At 39.9% G+C, this 20,751-nt stretch overlaps 1 protein-coding gene and 1 long non-coding RNA gene across 2 annotated transcripts in view; both read right to left on the bottom strand.

The window, feature by feature from the left end:
* Positions 1–11,654, bottom strand: part of LOC145437978 (adhesion G-protein coupled receptor G7-like) — a 268,447-nt gene extending 256,793 nt beyond the window's left edge. The window contains exons 1-8 of the mRNA XM_080315346.1: positions 11,612–11,654; positions 9,332–9,439; positions 8,723–8,842; positions 7,686–7,826; positions 5,698–5,786; positions 5,478–5,636; positions 3,258–3,387; positions 1,353–1,517 (exon numbers count right to left, since the gene is read on the bottom strand). Of these exons, the coding sequence (XP_080171472.1) occupies positions 1,353–1,517; positions 3,258–3,387; positions 5,478–5,636; positions 5,698–5,786; positions 7,686–7,826; positions 8,723–8,842; positions 9,332–9,439; positions 11,612–11,654 (955 nt within the window). The remainder of the gene's footprint in view (positions 1–1,352; positions 1,518–3,257; positions 3,388–5,477; positions 5,637–5,697; positions 5,787–7,685; positions 7,827–8,722; positions 8,843–9,331; positions 9,440–11,611) is intronic.
* LOC145437930 (uncharacterized) overlaps positions 1–20,751 on the bottom strand; it is a 367,629-nt gene that overhangs the window by 301,198 nt on the left and 45,680 nt on the right. The window lies entirely within an intron of this gene.

The following is a 20,751-nucleotide window of genomic DNA, read 5'->3' as shown; positions in this document are numbered from 1 at the left end:
TAGGGAGCACGTCTTTGCGTGTTGAAGGGAGCAGTTGTGTAGTCGTAAGGTTTTGACTGTGTCGTAACACTTACTGACCGCAGAAATCAATTGTTTTTCAAAGCGGGTGGAAATGGGGCCAATCCAAGGTAGATGGATATAAACATCTTTTATTGTTCGTTCGGTGGGTTCTGTTTGTTTTCCTGCGTTGAATTGCGTTAATTTCCTCTTTATGCCACGGCTGATGACGTGTTCAGGGTAACCGTTATCAAGTAAGATTTTTCGGATGTTGTCAAGTTCTAAACTCAATTTGTTACCCGAACATATCATCAACGCTCTATGCACAAGGGTGCCTATGAGGTTAATCTTTCTGCGTCGGGGACTAAATGAATTCCAGCGAAGGTATTGGCCTGTGAATGTCGGTTTCCTGAAGACAGACGTTTCAAATTTGTTGGTATTGCGCTTTTCGACTAAAACGTCCAGAAATGATAATGAGTTATTGCGTTCTTTTTCAATTGTGAATTGCAAGGCCGGGTGAAGCGAGCTTAAGCGAATAAGAAATTGATCACACTCCGACTCATTCCTGGAAATGACAAAAGTGTCATCTACATGTCGGCGATACAACAGTGGTTTTATGGACTCACGCTGGGAGAGAAGCTCGGCCTCATAATATCCTACGAAAATGTTGGCCAAAATAGGTCCCAGGGGACTATCCATTGCCACGCCGTCTAATTGGCGAAACATGACCTCGTTAAAGCTAAACTCCACAGAACAGGTTGCCGCTTGTAAAAGTTCAACAAAGACGTTTCGCGGGATTGATGGTGGCGGTAACTTACCACCGTACAGCGCGTTGGCACAAATATCAATAGTCTCATGCAGCGGAATAAACTATTAATGTGTAATTGAACTTGCATATTGGATATTTTCAGATCAAGTCTAGGCATGATTAACGTGATTTCCTGTCCCGGAAAAGTCCTAAGCTTTTGATTGAGATATGCTGAATGTTAAACGCATTTTATTTTCATTTACTCGGCATTGCGCTTCGGTCCGTGTTCTTGACATCCATTGTATAGATATTCTTTGATCAAAGTAACGAGCGGTTTTAAATAATCGTCAATACCGATTGTTATATTATACCAGAAGTGGTGTGGTGTTAGACGTAGCCTTGATTCTTCAGTGAAAACTGACCACGATTGAAATCCACTCTAAATTAGCCCATCGATTGAATATTAGAGTGTGCCGGCTTCTCGGATGTGGACCGAGGAGCTGTAAACCAATCGGTTGTGGCGGTGCATAATACAAGACGACGCTTGAGTATAGATTAGCATACAATAACCTGATGTAATATTCATTTTACGTAATCTTCATTTTACCATTAGCCGCCGCTTCTCCGGGAATGAATATGGAAGCTTGAACTCTGTTTCCGTCGATAAAGCTTCCGGCTGAGGTCGGTTCGCCAATGAACACAATCTGATCCGATCTAAAACCTTCTCCGGTGTCGGGTCTCCGAAGTACTGCTACCCCGAATCCAGTTTTATCTAAGAACAGTGGCTACAGTCACCTCATAAATAAAAAAATTGCAATCGGTACATTTTTGTGATAATGCGTTCAGAATGTTCGTCAGTCATCAATCGAAAGCAATGTTTAATAAATTATCATGCAATGGATAAATGACCATACCACATGTTGCTGTATTTTCTGAGTATGGTTAGATCAGGGGCGGGCAGCATACGACCCGCGGGCCGGATCCGGCCCGCGGAAGTTTTCCGTATTACGTGATAGTGTGGCCCGCGTCCCCAGTCTTCCGATATTCCCCACTACTTGCCAGAGATGATCATGGATTAGGGTTAGGTTTTGAAAAAACAGGATTTGTGAAATTTTGTCGGATTTGGATTGGATTAGAGATTTTTTTCTGAACGGATTAGGATTTGGATTGGATTTACCGATTTTCAGGGAGATTGATATGTCGTGTGGCGAATGGCGACAAAATTTATTCAGATCAGTTTTTGATGTACTTATAGTACACTACATTATGGTTCACTCGGTGCAATTGAACATGAGAGGTGCAGCCCTATGCTAAGTTATCTTAAATCAAGAGAATCGTTGGTTGTGAAAGTATATTTTCCAATCCCTCCCTTGCATAAATTAGCATTATTTCTGAATTTCAAGTTGGAGTCGGATTAGGATTGGACATGGACTTTAATATGAAAAAGTTATGGATTAGGTTTTGGATTTGGATTGGATTAGGACATAGAAATTCCAAATCGGCTCATCTCTGCTACTTGCTTACAGACGTCAAATTTTAGTTACTGAATGTCATTATACACATGCATGCGCAGTGCGCACTTGCGCGGCGTGCGACGGTGGAGCTTACTCGTAAATCCGTCGAAACGAGAAGACTTATTGCATTATCGGCATTTACGATGTACCCAACCCCAATGTCCTTTTTGGTAATCATGATGGTGTTTGTCGACTACAATGGTCATTTACACCAGGCAAATATTCCTTATTTTTGATTCCGTAACCATCGACTTGTAGCACGGCACACTTCTAGGCTTCTGTAAGACACCGCTTATGCCCGGGGTCGGGTCGCCAAGTTCTTAATTTTACTATATCTGGCCCGCCGACTGGAGAAGCTGCCCGCCCCTGGGTCAGATGATAGTACGGTAATTTCTTTCCACACACAAGATTAGCCTATAGTAGAATATTCATTCACTTAGTAATCTGAATGTTGGGAGTGATAATTTTAAAGACTCAGCAATATAATCCTGCCCCAGATACGACATTATTACATCGATACGAATCTCGAAGTCAAGCGATATTTCAAGATATCAGATACTGTATGTGTATAGACTACGATATCGACTACTTACGATTACCGGATAACTTAATTGCTTCAGTACCAATGAAAAATGTCTTATATCTGGCAACGACGAAATACATTAAGATTATTTTAGTAGTGCCGACGTCATTTTACGTAGGTTACTCAGTAAAACTCGAATTCTTACGACAAAATTCTCTATTTTAGTGATATATACAGTATACACACATCGCTGAAAGTATTACTGACATTCCAATTGACAATTGGTTCCATAAACACAAACTTGGCGTGGACGGTACTCAATGTGTCTCTGGGGTGGGCAGGTGCGGTCATACAGGGGATAATACACGTCAGCGTAAACAAGTAACTTTTTGGATTCATGTAAAAGCAATATGATGATAATAATACTACACATAAAAACCCACAGCTCTGCGTATTAGTATAGGTAACCACTCACCGTCCGAAACAAACAGACCGACATCGCCACTGATTGACATGTAAGTCGATACTGTCGCCGTATTTCTGAAACTGCGGGTTGCTGATGAGTTAGAGGAGGCCAATTCCACTTTTTCTGCGACGGTGTCAAGCTGAACGATGAGCCTGCGCAAACTATATCAATGACTTTCATGCTATGGTAATGACGTGGTCAAAGTAGCCATCCTCTGTACTCAAGTCAATGTAGATGTCGAGATGAGCAACTAAGTCAAAAGTAAGTATTCTATAGTAATAGTTTTACCTAATAAACTGAAAATTTTCAAGAAGAAGTAGTATTAATCATAACCCTTGAGGAAGTAGTGCAAATTCGAAAAATCTACCTCAAGTACTTCTAAATACAGAAGCACTCGCATTCTGATCACTTCTGGTATTACCATCAGAATCGTATGACTTATGAACAGTATAATTTTGTGACTATCATATTCAAGTAATGTAAAGTTGTATTGCGAATGAAGAAGTGTTACAGCGTGTACGGTACAAGCCAATTGTGTATTTCATCGATTTGCACAATAGCCTACAAGGTATAAAGTCGGTTAACGGCAATTTAAGGTAGAACATTGTGCTCCCAATATCAGTCGGTGAAAATGAGTCTACACGCCGGTCGTTATTACTATATATCACAGTAAGGTGTAGCCTACCGATCACCGCAATAACAATAAGGTTGTACGTACACTGTACAGTCTTAGCTGAAAGAGTGTGTATTTCTACCCGTGTACCAACTCTGATATACGGTTGTGAATATAAACCCGTGGTACACGAAACCTGAACCTACCTCGAACTTCCACCGTGGTACCGATCGAGTACAACATTTTCATCCAAATTATGGGCACGTAGGCACGTTGGATTTATTACCGCAATATCAATTTTGGGGGTGAATGCACACTCTTTTCGTGCAGAATTACGCTGCAATCCAGCTACATCATTGGTTTAGCGATCAGCTTACTCGATTCATTTTCGGGGGTTGAGATCGGTGCGGAAGCACTATTTGGTAGTTGAAAGTTGTTGTTGTGTGGGGTATTCATGGTGTTTGTCGACTGCTATGGTCATTTACACCAGGCCGATATTCTTCATTTTTATTTCGTAACTGCCGACTTGTAGCACGGCCCACTTTTAGGCTTTTTGTAAGACACCGCTTACGCGGATGAGGTGGCGAGGAGGTAGTTGAAAGTACTAGTGCACTAGTATTTTTCGGATATTGCATATGAATTTTTTCGATCACTTACTCTGATGAATCAGATGTATCTTCTATAATCGGTGACTCCAATAAATTGCTGATAGTGGTAATTACAGAGTCGGCAACCTGTGTTGTAAAATGATAACAAAAGCGACGTCAGGCTTTATCCAATGCCTGTAAAAAGTGGTGTGATGGCGCTCGACTGCACAGGAACCGAGCAGGAATTACGCTCTTTAACAGATTAATTGATGTTGTCATGGAATCGCTTAACTCACTCGCTTATCTAATACTTGCTAGGTACTTTTACACAGACCAAGGTAATTGATTGCTTGGAATTTTCTTTTTGAAGAAACTCGGCATCAAATTTAAGCAATCGTACATTAGGGTTACCTATTCGAAACAATACCTCAATATCTGTGCTTTGTTCTTTCCGTAACCAGTTTTGGTTCTTCATACATTAAATAACCTACGGTATAATATTGTGCTATGGTATAATATTGTGCTAACTGGGGTAGTAACGACGAAATCAACCGGATTTCTAATGAGGTTTACGTAACTCTGCATACTTTACTATGTTTTGTAAATATAAAGAATATTAAAAGTCCACGATGAAATAAAAATATATCGCTAAATTTAGCTCAATAAGTTGATTAAAGCCTTCATTTGTAATCTTTAGTATAGAATACGTGGAACAAAATACACAAACAAATTTATCGGGAATCATTGTAGAGGAATATTGAATCCATTTCAGAAAAGCGTCAAGAATTTTAATTCACGATCGTTCATAATATTGTTGTGAATCATAGGATTTCATGAAGTTTGCATATCAAATCGTAACAACTCGACAAGCTTGCAATTGACAATTATAAAAAATACTGTCCAACCACCAGTATATATAACTGGATTTCGGAACTTGCATAGCGTTTATTTTTGTCATGCAATATAATTGAACGTGTGAAAAGGTTAAACTGTTCTCAAAACACCATATTGTGGAAACAACATATTTACCAATGTTGTTAAATTTTCTGCGTTTGTAACCTCTCCAATGGCCTCAATCGTGGCGAAAATCTCCTCTTCCTTCAACTTGTCCGGTTCGGACGTGAGGATTTTAAGATTAGTTGAAGTCTCTTCCCGGTTTTCGTCATTTATTTCTTCAGCTGCGATTTCCTAAAGACCATGAATCCCGAGATTAGAAGTTGTTCGATTCTATTTCACGGCTTATACTTACTGTTATAGTTACGTCGCAATCAGAAAGCCATGTAGGCGTTCCCCATTCACCCCCAAGAGAGCACGGCCGTGTTCCGAAGGGCCGTCCCGCTTGAAGAAAGATTTTGTTCCGTTAAAAATGGGGAACACACTGAGGAAACGGATTTTATTTGACAATCACAAATGTACTACATGTCTATGCATTTGAATTTGTTTGTTACTGATATATAATACTTTTAAGTCATAACCCCAGGTAAATATTACTCCAAAAAGTACATATGGTTTTTAATCGTTCATGTTGTGTGTGGTATTCATGGTATTGTCGACTACCTATGATCATTTATGACAAGTCAAATTTTTTTGTTACCGTATCTGCCGACTTTCACGACGGCCCACTTTTAGACTTTTTAGGACACCGCTTACGCGAATGACATGGCGAGGAGGAGCATAAATAAGCCTCCAACACTATAGGTAGGAATTCTGGAGACGACCTGACTCGTGATCAAATTTAAATGGGGCCAATTCACTACTAATACCTATATAGTGAGCCGCACTTCGTCAATCGAACGGGGCGTTATGCAAATGTAAAGACGCATTTCAGCTTATATACATGAAGTATATGCCTGGTTACGCCCATAATAATTTAAACCATTTCACCCTACGCGTCAATAGCCACAATCAAATCCTCCATGAACGTAGTTAAACTCTTTCAATTGAATTATTTGAAGTCACTGTTCGACGCCACTGACAATATGGTCTTCCCTAATCTTGCAAATGTTTTATGGCATTAGAATTAGATGAAATTTTATGAATGATTTTTCAGTACAAATAATCAGGGGATGCAGCATGGGATTCTGGATAATGGGTTCCAAACGTTTTTATGGTCTCGACTTGAAATGTCGATTTTAATATTTTTCGTGACCCACCACTCAATTTTTCTTATCCTTCAATTTGGTGTACTGATTGCTAAAAATGGGAAGCACCTCTCCCAAGCATACTTTTTTTTTTAATTTCCGATATGCAGGTCAATGTGCGATGTTATTAAAGGGGCACTGCGCTCTAAAAATGATGTGGTCTCAAAATGAATAAAAAAAACGAACAAAAATTTTTGGCCGCGGCCATTTCCTTCAGAACGGCACCGTAATGGAGCTGCAATTTATTGAAATTTCTACAAGACGAGCACCCGCGGCTGCTTAACCCGTTACATGGCACGATATCTTCACCGTCGCACTTGCTCGACGCGATTAGGCAGTCACGCAGGGAGCGAATTTTAGATAATTGTCAGCCGATGCTATGAAGGAAATGTGTCAAGTTTCGTTCTCTGTGCGACTGCCTTATCTTGTAGATATTTCAATAAATTGCAGCTCCATTACGGTGGCGTTCTGAAGGAAATGGCTGCGACCAAAAAATTTTCTTCGTTTTTACCTTCAATTTGAGACCACATCATTTTTAGAGTGCAGTGCCCCTTTAATAGATAGGAGGGTTTTTAAACAAGGCCAGTTGCGGTCTGTTTATATAGGATCCACCTCGGCCTGGTGGTCGATGTCAGTCCTCTCTCAAAGTTCATATTTTGTCACGGCCTGTGTAGGAAGCTGGTGACTTATCTCACCTCCTGTTTGCCTGGTTATGATTCATCGAAGATCGATTTTATTTGAATCTTGAAAACTTAAACGAAGTTAATAGGAATGAGATTATGACACTATCATGTGAATTATCATTCTCGTAATAATCATATTTATTCATTTATTTTCGTCTACTCGACCTCCAAGGAATAAGAAAATGATAACATGGGGGTAGTGATCGCTCAGTTTCGAAACCGCTGTTCTAGACAAATAAAATTTCTAAAAAATTTCGCGGAGTGGTGAGCTTTTAAAAATCGAAATTAACCAATAAAATATTTGCGTGTCACCTCGTACAATGGAACAATCGGAATGATATGTTAGATAACCTTGTAAGCATGCCTGTTGTATCTATAATAGCTCCGAATGTTGAACATCTATATTCTCTTACCATTTGCCGTATTGTTCGCGCAAGTGTTAATAGTAACAGCAGAGTATCCAGCGACTGTTTCCGGAAAAGTAATCTCGTCATCCACTGCTACGCATAGATTGTCGAACCCCTCACACGATATCTTGGTTTGTCGGCACGAAACTGAATTTCAAATGGTTAAGACTCGATAGTATAGCAAGGTCGGGGTTACGTATACGTGCTATAAATCGTCATGGAATGATAGCTAGACGTGCTAGAGTAGGTGTCGCCCATTTAAAACGGACCGCGTGCCACTTTTCAAATTTGGCAGGGGCCACGGAACGCAAGAATGCAATATCGAGATAAAATAGGACACACAGTTGACCAACCACGTCTTAAATATTGACGTCAGTACAACGCTGCGCTATCCAACAAAAGGGGCGATGGACATAGTTACCACAAAGGATACAATAAGAAATATAGTGTTCATAAACCTCATTTAATTCTGGAATTTGAGCTGTGCACGATGCCTGATAACGCATTTCAGCGTCTGATCAATTGATATTGGGTCTAGCGACACACGTTATTAGCTGAAATACTCTTAAAGCTTGAAATGGCGGAGACGCCCAAGCACCGCTGGTTACCCATGTGCTAGAGCATCTATAACGGTAACGGTATATATTACCGAAGATTACACTAATTTGTAGCTGCGTCTCTTTGAAATACCTTACATTACTATTTTTAAACTTTTGTTTTATATCTTTCTACTAATTCCACAGATTTGAATTGAACCAAGTTGTTTAGACAATCCAACAATTTCATGTTGTAGTCTGATTCTCCTTATAATTTTTATAATATAGATATTAAAAACAAGTATACGCCAGTACAATCTACATGTTCAAATTAACCCATATTTGTTATGCAGCATTCTCTAGCCAACAATAATTTTATTATCAAACCAGTAAAATTTAATAATTAAGTTATCTTTGAACAATCCTACAGTACATGATTTTTCTGGGACGTTATAGCAGGGTCGCAATCTGGACATGCAATAAGATATTTAATATTCCCGTCCTCACTTTGCTCACACACGCTGTCAAGTGTTCGATATCCATCGATACAACCGCAGCTGTAAGATCCAATGGAATTCTCACACAGTTCGGTTGCATCCCGACACTTTTCCGCGCATTCGTCAATATCTGAACCGATCGTAGAATGTCAGCTTGAGCGTGATTATTGTATTAAACACAGGGTGGTACGTGGGCCTAACAGGATTATAAAGGTATAACAGTGCGTTCCTTATTGTGGAACAATAATAAAAATATTGATCACTAATAAATCTCCCGTTAGCATTTTATTATTTCAATGACTCATAACTCTAACTCTACAAAAAATTGAGTATCTGGATAATTAGAGTTTGAGTCGAATTATTAGCTTCGAGTCGAGTCGAGTATTCAACTACCCATTGTTATGAAGTAAAAACAGTAATAATAGTAAAGATTGGTATACATATCGCTAGGCGTCAGTCGACGTGTTTTACTTCGTATAAGCTAATAGTGACTTCCACAACCGTATTCCGAGTTTGATATCACAGCTTTCAAACAATCCGTTATATTCTCGTACATGATTTCTCCTTCCGGTGACCCAAATTATAATGATCGTACTATATGTCAATGTAATTTTCAAACCTATGCAATCTCCATGCGTGTTCTTTTCAAACCCCCGGTTGCATACGCAATCATTGCCGGGCCCGCAAACGCTGTTAACCCCACATACACCACCACAGTCTTCATATGCTGTTTAACAAATATAACATGTTAACGATCATAACAAGTATACTGTATACAGACTTTCGATATTGCGTCAGTACGATGTATTTCACAAAGCGATGAACTGCTACATATTTGTAAGAGATCGACCTACCTATCGGGTGCTGATAAACCAGTAAACAGGCTACTAGCTGGTGTAAAAACAGTTTTTAGGTATTTGATATTTTATTGATACTGAAAGAGCATTTGTACTACCAAACTATTCCACAGTTTTGTACCAACATTAAAAAAAAGCTAACAGACAGCACATATCTCGCAGACATGGGGCTATTACTGTTTCAATATATCCCATTGTAACTACGATTTCTTCCCAAATGCGCGATTATGATCACAGTGAAATCTAGGGTTGCTAGACATATATGAGCATGCGACACAATGAAAATGACAGATGAGCATGGGATATTTCCACATGATCCACTTCAGCATGTGTCTTCATAACCAAAATCTACCGCTAACCTGACACGTAACTCAGAAAATAACAGTCATGTATATCCTAGCGGCTAGCATCGACAATACCCGTAATTTAATACACATGGTCTTGTGTCATATGGACAATTTTCGCATGTAGATGTGTCGCATGCTACGATGTCGAATGCTATTATAGCCATGGACCATACTCTGAACATAGTCAATAAATAATACGAATACATGCAAAATTAAATTGAAACTATCGGCATTGCAATTATTTTTATTCCTTGGAATTACGGTTAACATATATTCGTAGACAATATATCCTATCAACATTAACCACTGAGATGAGGCTGCATGGTGAAGGAATAAATATTTGAAAACTCTGGCAACTTTATGACGAACGACCACATTACCATGCAACGGCCATGCAAACATGAAATATAAGAGAGTGACTGCTGATGGCAGATATAAATATTGAGTGAGGGATGGCGATAAAACAAAGCATTCCCCTTCAAGTTGCACCATCGCAGAGTAAGACTATACGAGCAGGAAGTTCAAACATTCTTGCTCCATGAAAGTTAGACCAACACACGTAGGCCACTAGGCCTATACCCGCAATCCATATAATACGGATATTGCAAGCAGCCTTCACGATTATCGCAAATTAATGGCTCGGTTATATTTAGGTCTTATATAAGCAACCTCAGAGTTGTAAAGTTGGACCATAGTGTCCTATATATGGTGTCGACACAAGCAAATCTCACAGGTCAGTGAAATTGTATCACGTCACAATTTCCATTTGGCTACATGCAATTTGACTGGCTTGCCGAGCATTAAATTTGGTAAAACGGGTATCAATCGAAAGCTGACTCTGCACTGATGACGAAAATATAAATTTTATTCCGCTCGCGGCCCTGGAACTCCCACAATCAGCCTCGAATTTTTCATTGTTATGGAGGTTGGCATTGGGACGCAACAATGCTTTCTAGCTCTTTTTTTCTTGAGCTACACTCTCGTTTCGCCAGACAGCATTGTTGCGTCATGAGCTACTCTCTCGTTTCGCCAGACAGCATTGTTGCGTCCTAATGCCAATCTCCATAACAATGAAAAATTCGAGGCTGATTGTGGGAGTTCCAGGGCCACGAGCGGAATAAAATTTATATTTTCGTAATAAGTGCAGGTTCAGCTTTCGATTGATACCCGTTTTACCAAATTTATTGCTCGGCAAGCCGGTCAAAAATGACCGTCAAATTGCCAGTAGCCAAATGGAAATTGTGACGTGATACAATTTCACTGAGGCGTGAGATTTGCTTGTGTCAACACCATATAGGACACTATGGTTGGACGCTTAATTTGAAAAGTATTTTGTTATTTGATATTTTATTGATACTGAAAGAGCATTTGTACGGTTCTTAGCAACTAGAAAAGTATACCGTACCAATTGAAGTCAAAAGTGGTAGTTTTCAGCAGAGGTGGCCAAAGTAATCAAGAAAGCTACTCAAGTAGAAGTAGAAGTAGGGATGAAAAAATCTACTCAAGTACAAGTAGAAGTACTTCTTTCATAAGCAACCTAAAACTAATTGAAGTAGAAGTAGAATTGACTGACTTTGAAAGTACTCAAGTAAGTAAGTAGTTATGAAAACGATCCTAATGCGTTCACATGGATTGTAAGAAGGTGCAAATTGAGTTATGCGATAGGTGACGAGCTTGATTCATATTGATGCATACCAGCTGATATCCAATCTTCGATAGCAAAAGTATTCGTCCACATCATGGGATGAAAATGATAGTATTGATAAGGAAATGCGATGCTAATCATCTGTTTTCTCGAAATGCACGTTTTAGAAAATAGCATGGTATAGCGCCATTCCCCATAATATAAGGCCCATAGTTTAGTCGAAGAGCAATACAGAGAAATTGTATAGCTGTATAGGATACGGTGTAAACACTTTGCGCGATTAGTAAACGTTAATAAAAAATATGGTGGAACGTAAAAATGCCATATTGTGTAGCTTTATTTGCAGAAATTAAAGGCATTGCTACACGTGCTTTTATACTTCAACATGTATGTTATCCAGACAAAAGAACTGACAATAATTATAACTCAAATTATATGATACTGGGAATTGAAAGTGAAATATAAATACTAATTCTAAAAGCAGAACATGTATTTCATGTTTTTAGTCCAGAAAGTTTTAAAGGTGGTATGCTAAAACAGCTCTAAAACTAAAAAAAAGTCGAGTCCACTTTTCCAGATTTGGACACGCCATGGACATGCTAGATTACGATATGACAAGTAAATACTAGATTGCGAAACATCAGTTTCAAACGTTATGATGAGCCATATATACTGTGATGAATTATTTGATATGGACGAAGGGCGACAATGTGGTGTGAGCGGAACCACGCCAACCCTCTACCTAAATTATATTCACCGATACTTTCGTGAAATCATACTGGCCACTTCGTATCCAGCACTGCGCGCGAAGCGCGACGAAAATTGTGGGCTTTAATAAACTTTTATGAAAATTAAATGTTGATACTCCGTGAAAATAGCCCCGAAATTCCTAAGGTTATCTTCCTGATTGGAAGATTCAACTACTTCTACTTGACAAACTGGAAATAGCGAAAAGTAAGTAAGCAGATCACAAAATATTACGAAGTAGAAGTAGAAGTAGCGTAAATCAGATCTACTTGAGTAAGTACCAGAAGTAGAGGAAAACTACTTGAGTACTTCGAAAAAGTAGAAGTACTTCGTTACTGGTTTTCAGATAGTTCAAAATTTATTTGCTGCCATCGTTTCATTGCGAATCCGCAAAACAAGCCAATCAGTCCATGCGAGTAGAAGTCAGCCAAAAACGATGAACAGGCATGGTAAAAATAGATGTGGAGGTTATTGAACATGTAACGTCCACCTTAGTCATTTCTATCCAGCGGCTCATCTTGAAGTTATTCTGGAATAGCGGTTGTCGATATCACACGAGAAAATGGATTTTTGGAAATGATTATTTTCCAAAACCCTAACAAAACATGTATAAACAGTAATATGTCTGTGTCAGAGGGCTATCGGCAATTCGGCAATTGAAACGAGTTTGCACGATAGTAAATTTAATCTCCGACGGCCATTCTGTTTATATGAGTTACGAAGTGTTAGCAGTTATGAAGCGAAACGGCATCGCGATTTCTCAAATTAAAAAAAGCGAATTCGGTCATCAACCAATCTGCATATTTGGAGGACTCGCTGACCCTCTGAAAATCCTTCACGGACTCTTACTGGTGCACAGGTATAGACATATAAATTGTAGCCAATTGACAGAATCATAACAACATATTAGGTAAACAGATAAAACATATACGCATAAAATACAAAATTGCCATATATAAATTACTTCAGTTCGACAGTCCCATTACATTTGTAAAGACACATCATATCAATTACAACTGTTCAATATACATATATGAATCATAGATTAGAAATCTCTTACATGTAAAGCACGAGTCGGTGTCCTTATCGTGAAAAGTGCCGGTTTGGCAATCACACGTATATGAGCCTATAGTGTTAACGCAATCGAAGTTTTCCTTTGGACAATTTTGAGGTCCTTGTACGTCCGCACACTCGTCAATATCTAGAAAAGATCTTTTACAGTGAACATACCTTCTACACTCCACAGCAGCAGTGTCAAACATACGGCCCACGGGCCTGTATACGGCGCGAGAGGCAGTTCTGAGTAGATTGGAACTGGTTGTAATATCCAGCCAGCATATATTTCTATTAATTTTTGAGAAATATTTTTATTACATAATACCCCAAGACTTCATATGCCCAGTATATAAGAACGCCCGCACTACATTATAACCATCCGATAGCAGTATTCAGTAATCACTCTAGTCATCACTAAGGCCATGTCGCTAAGATTTACAACTGATTCCGAGAAGTAAATAAAATCCAAACATAGTCTCGAGATTTTTTCTGAAATACTCACATAAGAGTGAACGCAAATGCGAAACCTCTGTATACAGGTTAAATTGAACGCACTTACATGTAAATCGATTGCACTAATTACAACGCATGTACGCAGGACAAACGCTAGATGATGAAATTTTAAAAAGGGGGCATACATCTATGCCAGGATACATCTTCATTGTTTTGCGGTTTGTAGTTGTTTTGAACCGACTAATAATCATATTTTATCAATTTTATTGCATGCGAATACAGGTTTTGCATTAAATATTAGAACCCATATGATCCGTAATATATTTTAATATAATATTGTGTATATAGAAGGGGCGGGCAACATACGGCAAGCAGGCCGGATCCGGCCCGCGAAGGGACTTTGACTGGCCCGCAGAAAGTTTCTACCGTGAAAGTGAAATTCTAATCTGAAAGTACAGTTGGATAGCATATAAATATTGAAATGAACCCGAATATTTTCGGCAGACACTCGTCGGGGTAATCGTTAACAACCAGTAGAAAATTGGAAAGAACATTGTTTATCAACAATCTTAGAAAACGTGCATCACGCTCGGTGAAAAGCTCACCCATGACTCATCCACTCAAGCTTGATGCTTAGAGATTAAAGGCCAGAAACTATGCCGTTGGCAAACATTTGGTGATAAACCTGCTTGTACAAAAAAATATCGTGACGAAAGATTTCGCGTCATTAGAAGGTGCCGCTCACACTTTCATGTATGTGCCTTGGAGTGGACCTTTATCAAAATACATCAACCTAAGCTTTGTTTACAGAAGAAGTTCGTGTTCCACTATAAAATGGTACATTGAACGCTCTCTTATTTGAGATTACATCCCAAGCAGGTGACGTAAGAACTTGTGACACGATAGTTGATATACAATGTTCTTTTCAATTCTCCACAAGCTGCTGACGATTACCCCAGACGAGTGTTCGGCTCCTCAGTCCTGACCTGCTTCCAGATGGCATCGTTGCGTCACAATACCAAACTACGTTACAATGCAACATTTCGGGCCGATTTTGGGAGGCTCCTGGAGCACGAGCAAAATATAATTTATATTTTCGCAATCAGTACCGCGGTAGCTTTCGATTGATATCCGTTTTTATCAAATTTCACACTCGACAAGCCGTTCAAATATTATCTTCGATTTGACCTTGGACAAATTGAAAGTGACGTAGACAAATTTCACTGAGTCGTGAGATTTGCTTGTGCTCACACCATATAGGACACTATGATAGAACCTGAATAGGCTTTTCGAAGTACAGAACTTGAATATTGCAGCAAACAATACGTTCATATAGGTAAATTTATTCCACTGGAAGCTTTTCGACTGGCTCTCTTCAGCAGTGAACGCCAGTAAATGAGGTTAACCAAGTTCGAAATATAGAAATAATTTTGTCGTTGTGACGTAATAATGACAAGTACGCAAGTCGCGAACGGCAGAAAACAGCGCACGGTTCCGTTCACGTTAGCTAATATTATCAATAATATCGATCACGATGCCTCCAAGGTATACCTCAGCTCCTTTGATATATCAAGCCTATTTACCAATGTCCCTATTAAAGAAACCATAGAGATCTGTGCCAATGCACTTTATGGTGGTGAGCTTCCATCTCCGCCATTTTCCAAATCCATGTTCGTAAAACTTATGCGAATGGCCACTTGCGGTGTTGAATTTAGTTTTAATAACACCGTGTAAAAACAGACAGATGGTTTGGCTATGGGTTCTCCACTCGGCTCCATTTTGGCTAACATCTTTGTGGGGTTTCATGAAAAGAGACTGTTGGATAGTGCCGATCGGCCATTGATGTGCTATCGCTATGTTGATGACACTTTTGTCATGTTTATTAATGAAGCTCAATGTGATTTGTTTCTGGCCAAATTAAATAACCTTCACCCTTCTTTGAAGTTTACTGTTGAAAAAGAGAATGACAATTCGATACCGTTTTTGGATGTCTTTGTTGAGAATATGAACAATAATTTTGTTACATCTGTCTACCGTAAGACTACATTCAGTGGTCAGTATCTTTCATGCGAATCGTTTTGCCCTGTGAAACGTAAAATCAATTTGATAAGAACCCTGGTACACAGGGCCCTGATGATTTGCAGTAATGACAAACTTGATTGTGAAATAAATACTATCAAATCCATTTTCCTTGCCAATGGCTATCCTGAGCATATTGTCAAAGTAACTATTGAACGTAAAATACAAGATTTCCACAAAGATCAGCCGTTTGGACCGAGAAGGTGCCCTGTTTATTTGCATCTCCCGTGTATAGGCACAGCTTGCAACAGGTTTGAAAAACAGATAAAGTCCTCCGTGAGTCATTGTTTCCCACAAGTGGAACCCCGTGTCATATTTACTACGAAATTTTGACTACCAGCAACGCGTAAGGATGTGCTTCATGCGATTGAACAGAGTAACATAATTTACCAATATACGTGCCGATGTGACAGTCGGTATGTGGGTGGCACATCTCAATGCTTGCAACAAAGAATTCGTCAACACGTCCCACGTCAAATTAGGAATTCGCAGGGTGATGACATGTCTGCCTCATCATCACAGTCTCTAGTTACCATGCATGATTATGACCAAGTAACAGCATGTAATTCTGCCATCGGACAGCACCTATTGAAACACCCAGAGTGTGCAAAACATCACAATATCAATCTGTTTTCCATAGTTGCTCGTGGTCGTTATCTTTTTCATTTGAAGGTCCTTGAATCAACCATTATAAAGCTGCAAAAGCCGATCCTTTGCCGCCAGAAGGAACATCTCCACACGCTGGGAATCTTCCATTTTTAGTGTTGTTTTGTCATTCGGCTGTTTTACAGCTGATTTTGTGTGTGCTATACCGTAACCGTGCGCTGTTTACTGCCGTTCGCGACTTGTGTACTTGTCATTATTACGTCACAACGAGAAAATTATTTCTATATTTCGAACTTGGTTAACCTCATTTACTGGCGTTCACTGCTGAAGTGAGCCAGTCGAAAAGCTTCCAGTGGAATAAATTTAACAATATGAACGTATTGTTTGCTGCAATATGATAGAACCATTCGTGACATGGCTACTCACGATTTCGGTGCGCATAGTATGCCGATATCGGAAATAGATTAATCCGGAGCTCACCGGCAATGGACAATGGACAATTGGACACGCAGTTTAACGTGGGTATTTGGCCTTCAGTTAGCTCAGTGGTTCTTAACCTTGCCCCCAGCGCCCCCCAGGGGGCGCTGGCGATCTTGGCGGGGGGCGGAAACGCTCAGGGGGCGATATGGGGGGCGCTGGGCTCAGGGGGGCGGTAAGGGGGGCGCTGGAGACAAATGGCTTCGCAGTAGATGATGTGGTGATAGGACATATCCTTAATGAGTATTCAGAGCAAATTAACACCGAAAACTTCGTTACATATAGCTTTCAAAATACATATAGGTTTAATTGTCCATGGGCGCCTAAATGACTGACACCGAATGTTCCTGTCTTGGCAATCTGAACCCCAGAAGACGAATTCCATCTGGCAGGGAAAAATTATATGTCAGTGAAGAAATACCAATCTGAAATCGTGTGCGTCTTTTAGTTTAGTACGATTGGGCGACAGGGATATTCCTGTTGGGCGATATCCCCGTTGAGCGATTCTATATTTTTTGATATTGCAGACATGGGGTCAGGAAATAACATCATGCAACGAAGTCATACCAACGGGTTCGCCCGCCCGAATATGTTTAATTATTAGTAACGGGCACTACAGTTTCCAAGAAACCTCGCAATGTTCGCTTTAAGTTTTGATGAGTCTGCGCACACTCAACAACTCACTGCACTGACCCTTGGACAACAGTGCGTAACGACTAAAAAAAAAATTAATAACTCCGGATTTGTTTTGCGCAACGTAGATTTTCTGTGTGCAGAGACCGTGTCAGCATTGCGCACGTGCTTAGCTTAGAGAGAACATTGCACCTCACTCAGCTCTACCGGTAAATGTGTTTACGTGAGCAGAGAAAGGATAAAAATTGATCTCAATTTACATGCAATTCCCAATGATATTGACCAATTCAATCATTAATTAGTGAAACTATTCGCACTTCGCGCGAATAGGCGAGAATAGCAGCCTCAGTAAATGGACACCCAATGTAGATACCCAATAGGCTATCAGCAAATAGCGAACAGCCTATTGGGGGTCTGGGAGTGATGTCCCCCGGAAGTTTGGTTTATCACCCGATGGGGGCCCAGGACCAACGTTTTTTGTTGGGGGGGGGGGCTGACGAAGTGGTGTTCCGGTCCTGGTAACGAATAATTGTACCTGCGGGCACGCCCGAATATTTTCACTTATTAATTAGGTGTCCTTTCTTTTCCTATACAACAGCTCACTCAGTGCTACTGGTAAATCTGATTACGTGGGCTGAGAGGATAAAAAGTTGATAGCGAGTTATATATGTAATTAGCACCTATTCATTCATACATTATGGAAAATGTTGGTACATAGGGCAACCAGGCCACACAAACTTTGCTGACCATCGAAATCACGATATGGGGTTCGTGGGGGCGAAGCTCTCAGAAGTTCGGTTTATCACGCCATGGGTGCGAAAGGCAATCGTTTTAGGGGGATTAACGAAGTGTTGTTACGGCCCTCCCTCTTACTCATTGCCTTCATTACATTCCTTACAATATGAATATGGGGGGCGCTGGAGCACGATAATTTTTGAAAGGGGGCGCTGGAAGAAAAAAGGTTAAGAACCACTGAGTTAGCTCATCACGACCATGCACTGGAATTCGGCCGCAGGCTACATAAGTAGTCAAAATCCGGACGTGAATAGCAAAAAGGATGGTCGTTGGTCACCCCAACTTTAGTTGCTGAGAGTGTTGACAGGTTTCGTGAGCAGCTCAGATCTCAAAATAGAAAGCAATGGATGGTCATGGTAGTTTTTGTTGTATGTTTATTTCTTTATAAAAATGTTATTTCTTTTGTGGTAATTATGCCAGTCGCCCATGTTAGATAGCACAGCGTTGTACTGGCCTAGAGTTATCAAATCGTGGTAGTTAAAGTTAGTTGCCTATTTTTATCTCGATAGCGAAGTCATGCGGCCCGCGACCTCTACGAATTTTGAAACGTAGCAGTCGACCTGTTTTGAGTTGGTGACCCCTGGCTCCAACCTTGTGTTGCAGCTGAGTCGCAAGCTGTAATTACTAGAATCCTCAATTATTCCACACGAAACAGTTCGCTTCCAAAATGCGCATTGGATTGGGAGTGGGTCGTGTTCATAATATCAAATACTGTGACTGCATAACTGTTTTTAATCTAGCTTTTTTGTTCTGCTATAGTGTCCCTATACCAGCGGCGGGCAAACCACAGTCCCGGAGCTACATGCGGCCCGCCACAACATTTTGTCTGGCCCTCGAAAGCCCCGAGCGACGATATTAAAGTGAAGACTTGATTAAACTGTCCTTCAATATATTTCCTCCTGAAATGGGTATATGCCTGCAGGATTTTTTGATTTCATTTATGGCCGAATAGCCCGACCTAGTGGACAACGCGTTTTTATAGGTTTTGAATGCTAAACACATTATAAAACCTAGGGACGCGGGTGGCGCGGTTGGTAAAACACTACAGTCACGACACCAATGGTTGCCGGTTCGGGGCTCTGTCATGTTTCTATGTGTCGGAGGTTTATCAGGGCTCCTCATCGTCGATCCCGCTATAAATACAGCGCCTTCAAAAAGCCCAGAGGAAGAGAGAGTCGAACTCTTGAAAGATGGCAGCTAAAGATCACGGTTGAGGAGCAAAAAGCAAAAAAGACATCTGACAATAATGAAATTCATGTACTGGGCGACAAATGACTGTAATAGCGATAAGCGCCAATCATGTGTCACTAAAACACACAACAAACATTATAAAAACGGAACGAAAATGACTTAATTCGGATAGCAATTCCTATTTTGTATCGACAACTGCGACTTTCAGTGCCGTACTAGAAAAAAAAAACGATCGCTGCATGTGTTGGGCAGATTCGTGCTCTATATCTGCACTTAAGTACTAGTCAATCATAGCTAGCTCATTGCCGAAATGAAATCGAAAAGTTGATGATATGCTTCGCTATCAATAACAAGCGACTTAAAAATATATCTGTCTCAGCGTCGGAGGTTTTGTTTGACTAGTCAGAAAATGAATTTGGTGCTGCAATTTGAAACAAAACTAATCATTTTAAATTTTAGCACAGTTTATCAAGTTATGAGGTGCAAAATTAATCAGCATAATCGATGAAATGTTCCAGACAACAGTAAATTATGTCGCCTTCAACAAATGACGTGAAGAGGCAAATTAAACACAGAGAGATCTTTTCTGAAGATTGTTTAAGGGTGAAATATTACACCAAACTCAAAATCATCAAATCTATAAGCTAATCGCTGCTCACATATTTAAATTTCCAGCCTATTGGAATTGGAACAAGTTATAATTTATTCCTAATTTTGACAAATTGGTTATTGGGGATGGATAGGTTTCAAAATCTCGTTAATGTGTCTGATGCGTGTGACGATTGATCAAATCACCATATAAATTATTTTGAACATACATGTGTATCATCTCAATGTCTTCAGTTACAATGTAATCAGGGAAAAAAATTTGCGTTTGACTTTGCAATGCCGATTACACTATAGTGCGGTCCTCGAGGCAGACTAATTCAGATGTTGAATGCGACCCTCGAGTCCAAAAGTTCGCCAAGCTCTGTCCAAGACGGTTTGGAGAGGAGACGTCCCTCCAGTGAAATAAAAGAAAACACGATGGAGTGTATGCAGAAAATCGTATCGAATGGATATGACTCTTTCGAAACTGATTATAGGTAGAATGCAGGCTGGATTTGGACATGGATTGTGCCTATATACACATATGGATTTCAAGATTGCGTAA

This window comes from Botryllus schlosseri, chromosome 4, assembly GCF_051294905.1.
Source record: "Botryllus schlosseri isolate E-star chromosome 4, Bs_hap1, whole genome shotgun sequence".
In the NCBI taxonomy this organism is placed as follows: Eukaryota; Metazoa; Chordata; class Ascidiacea; order Stolidobranchia; family Styelidae; genus Botryllus; species Botryllus schlosseri.
This window is presented reverse-complemented; position numbering and strand designations above follow the sequence as displayed.